Genomic DNA, 2973 nt, shown 5'->3' on the forward strand with positions numbered 1-2973 from the left:
TATTTATTTTGTTATAATCTTAGGCTGCTTGCTCATGGCGGCCCGTGACAGATTCTCACCGAACTCCTCAACCGTTGATTTCTCAACATGGCGGCTGCTTTCTCATCCCTATCTAGTAATTTAACCCAACTTTAATAACCCTATATTTTTTGTTATTTGCTGGAATTTCCCTAATAAAGATAATTATATTCAAAACATTGTTAGATGCTAAACATAACCATCTTTTTTTTTTTAAAAAAAATAAATTTTAATTTATCACGAAACTAACTTTCTCAACTCAAGTAAATCTAAACTCCCAAAGGCCAAGAGGAAAAATATATAGTTATATATGGATTAGATTACTTGTTTATAGTAGTTAAATCCAGAAAATATTAACGAACAGCCGAAACAAATACCATTCGTGATCCACCTGTTTACCAAATAAAAAAAACCCAGAGTTTTAAAGTACTGCTTAGCCGTCATCTGATTGGCTTCTAAACATCGCAAGAGTCGCCAAATTTGGCTTTGGACACTATGTTTAACAGTTCTAATGCAGTTGTCCACCGTAATTAAAATTAACTAATTATATGTGTGTGTGTAACAGCAATCAACCAAAGAGGAATTAAAAGCAGCCCATCAGGTGCCTTCATTAAAAAAAATGTACTGCACTAATCTCAATCTCTATACCAATAACAATAAAGCCCCAGAAAAAGAAATTAATGAGTGTGAACTAAAATAGGAAAGAGAGTGCGGGGGTGAGAGATAGAGAGGGAGAGAGAGAACGAGAAAATGTGTGGAGGAGCCAAAGTCCGTGGTCTATTCTGGTGTTGTATTTTCCCGTTGAAGATCGTTTTCGACTCTCTGAAAATTTTCCTCAGAACCAAACGCCTTTTCTTCTTTATCTTCTTCTTCGTGTCTGTCCCTCTCTCCTTCCTTATATTCTCTGTTTTTCTCTCTACCTGCCACCTTCGCTACAAAATCTACCATCTCGAAGCCGTCGCCCTCCTTGCCCCGACCCGATTTGAAGCCCGGCACGTATGGACGGAGTCCCGCGAAGATGCAATCTACCTCCTCCGAATCAAAGCCCTCTTCTCCGTCCCCTGCTTTCTCCTCTCCCTGGTCACCGCCGTAGCCTCTGTGCACGCCACCGTCCTCTCTTACAATGGCAAGGTTCCCACTCTACAATCCGCCACCGCGGCCGTCAAACAAAATTGGAAGCGTCCGTCGGTCACCACGATCTTTATCTACGCAATCCTGCTCGCGTTCGCTCTTCTTCAACGGATTTTGGCCGCGCTAACACCCTGGCCGCAGCTGAGATTTATACTTCTGGCGATCGGATCGGGTGTAGAGGTATACCTGATGGCGGTGCTTAGCTTAGGCCTGGTGGTGTCGATCGCGGAGGAGAGATTCGGTTGGGAGGCGATCAAGGTTGGGTCGGGTTTGATGGCGGGGAGGAGGTTCTGTGGATGGGTGCTATCGGGCTTGCTCTTGTTGGTGTCGGGTTTGATCCGGGGGAAGATGGAGGAGTTGGTGGAGGGTCCGATTTCGTCGTCGGAGTTTCTATCTTCGATGGGCGCTGCGGGTAAAATGGGAATAATGTGTGTATACGGTGCGGCGGTGGTGTGGAGCTACTTGGTGACGACGGTGTTCTACTTCGAGTGCAAGAGAAGGCATGGGATTCGAGAACTTGAACACGAAGAAGACGATGAAACGGGAATTTCGATGCTGTAATTTTTCTTCTCCGATTCTTTTCCCGTTTGTGTTGTAGGATTAATTTTGTTTTCATCAGATTTAGATCCAATCTTGTATCATTCAACCAAAGAAGCATAGCTAATTGTATACATTTGGATTTGATTGGATGAGCTGTGTTTCGTCTTTGTAATCTTTTTACAAGCTTAAATCCATTGCATGTCTTCTGTAACTCCAGTTAATGACCTTGTTCTTTTATTCATCTTTACATCCTTCCTTCCTTTAAAAAAGAAAAACCTTCATATCTTTCCTAAAAAGAAGAAGTAAATAGTTTCTTTCATTTGGTTTGTCTAATTTAGGTTTAATTTTTTTTTTTAAATTGTATCAATCAATCGAGGAGAAAAATAAGAGCATGAGATGGAGTGAATATGTTTTGATTTTCCTGAAACTTTGTACGTGGCGGCAATATTTAAAATGTTTATGGCGATATTTAATGAGTACCTCTTAATTTTTTTACCAGCATTTAATATCTCTTAGTTATTTTTTTTTTTTGGTCTGAACTCTTAATTATAATGCAAGATCTGTAATAATTGTATGGCACAAAAATCAAAGAATAAGTGAGGCAATTTATGATCAAGTCAATCAAATTAAAACTCAAAACATGAAACTTTTTTCAATTTTAAAATTTAAATGTTAATTATAAGTGAAATCTCAAAAATGTCCTCTTTATTCTTTAATATAGTTCTTTAAATCTCAGAATTCTATTTTTTTACTTGTTTTTTCAGATACCATCAAATTCAATGTTTCTTCAAGAAGTTCTTCGTAATTCATTTTTAACTCAACTATAATAATTTTGATAAACTTGATATTTTTGTAAGTAAAACGATTGAGTGTAAATACAAAATAAAAATTTGAAAATAAAATTTTATATATAGTTTTTTTTTTTGACTAACCTAGTCAAACATCCTATTGGATAAAACGCAGCACACTAATACTATTAAAGATATCATAATGTTATAATTTTACTATGTATATGCATAGATATAATTAATTTGATAATTATGTATGCATATGAGTATAGTTATCATTATAATTGACATTAAATTAAAATGAGTGGAAATGTGGGTTGGCACAGACAGCTAGAGGATATGAACAAAAACTCTGATCCGTAGGCATGGATTCAAATGACCCTCGACATCATCCGAAGCATCCAAAGCCCAGCTTTATGCTTCATGGGAATTTAACCTCAATGCGTCTACCTTGTTAATAATTTCAACCTAAGAAACAAATTTAAACTATAATAAA

General features: G+C 37.2%; 1 protein-coding gene across 1 annotated transcript; it reads left to right on the forward strand.

The window, feature by feature from the left end:
- Positions 1-719: 719 nt before the first annotated feature.
- LOC129300053 (uncharacterized) lies at positions 720-1910 on the forward strand. Its single transcript, XM_054938578.1, has one exon. It carries the CDS (start codon positions 769-771, stop codon positions 1708-1710), a length of 942 nt encoding a protein of 313 aa, XP_054794553.1. The 5' UTR covers positions 720-768; the 3' UTR covers positions 1711-1910.
- Positions 1911-2973: the final 1063 nt, after the last annotated feature.

The sequence above is a fragment of the Prosopis cineraria genome, unplaced genomic scaffold (genome assembly GCF_029017545.1).
Source record: "Prosopis cineraria cultivar Desert tree isolate PC_DT_omini unplaced genomic scaffold, ASM2901754v1 PC1406, whole genome shotgun sequence".
NCBI classification, from domain to species: Eukaryota; Viridiplantae; Streptophyta; class Magnoliopsida; order Fabales; family Fabaceae; genus Prosopis; species Prosopis cineraria.

Excerpts from the sequence above, each read along its gene's own strand:
- LOC129300053 (XM_054938578.1), top strand. The coding sequence starts at position 769 with ATGTGTGGAGGAGCCAAAGTCCGTGGTCTATTCTGGTGTTGTATTTTC.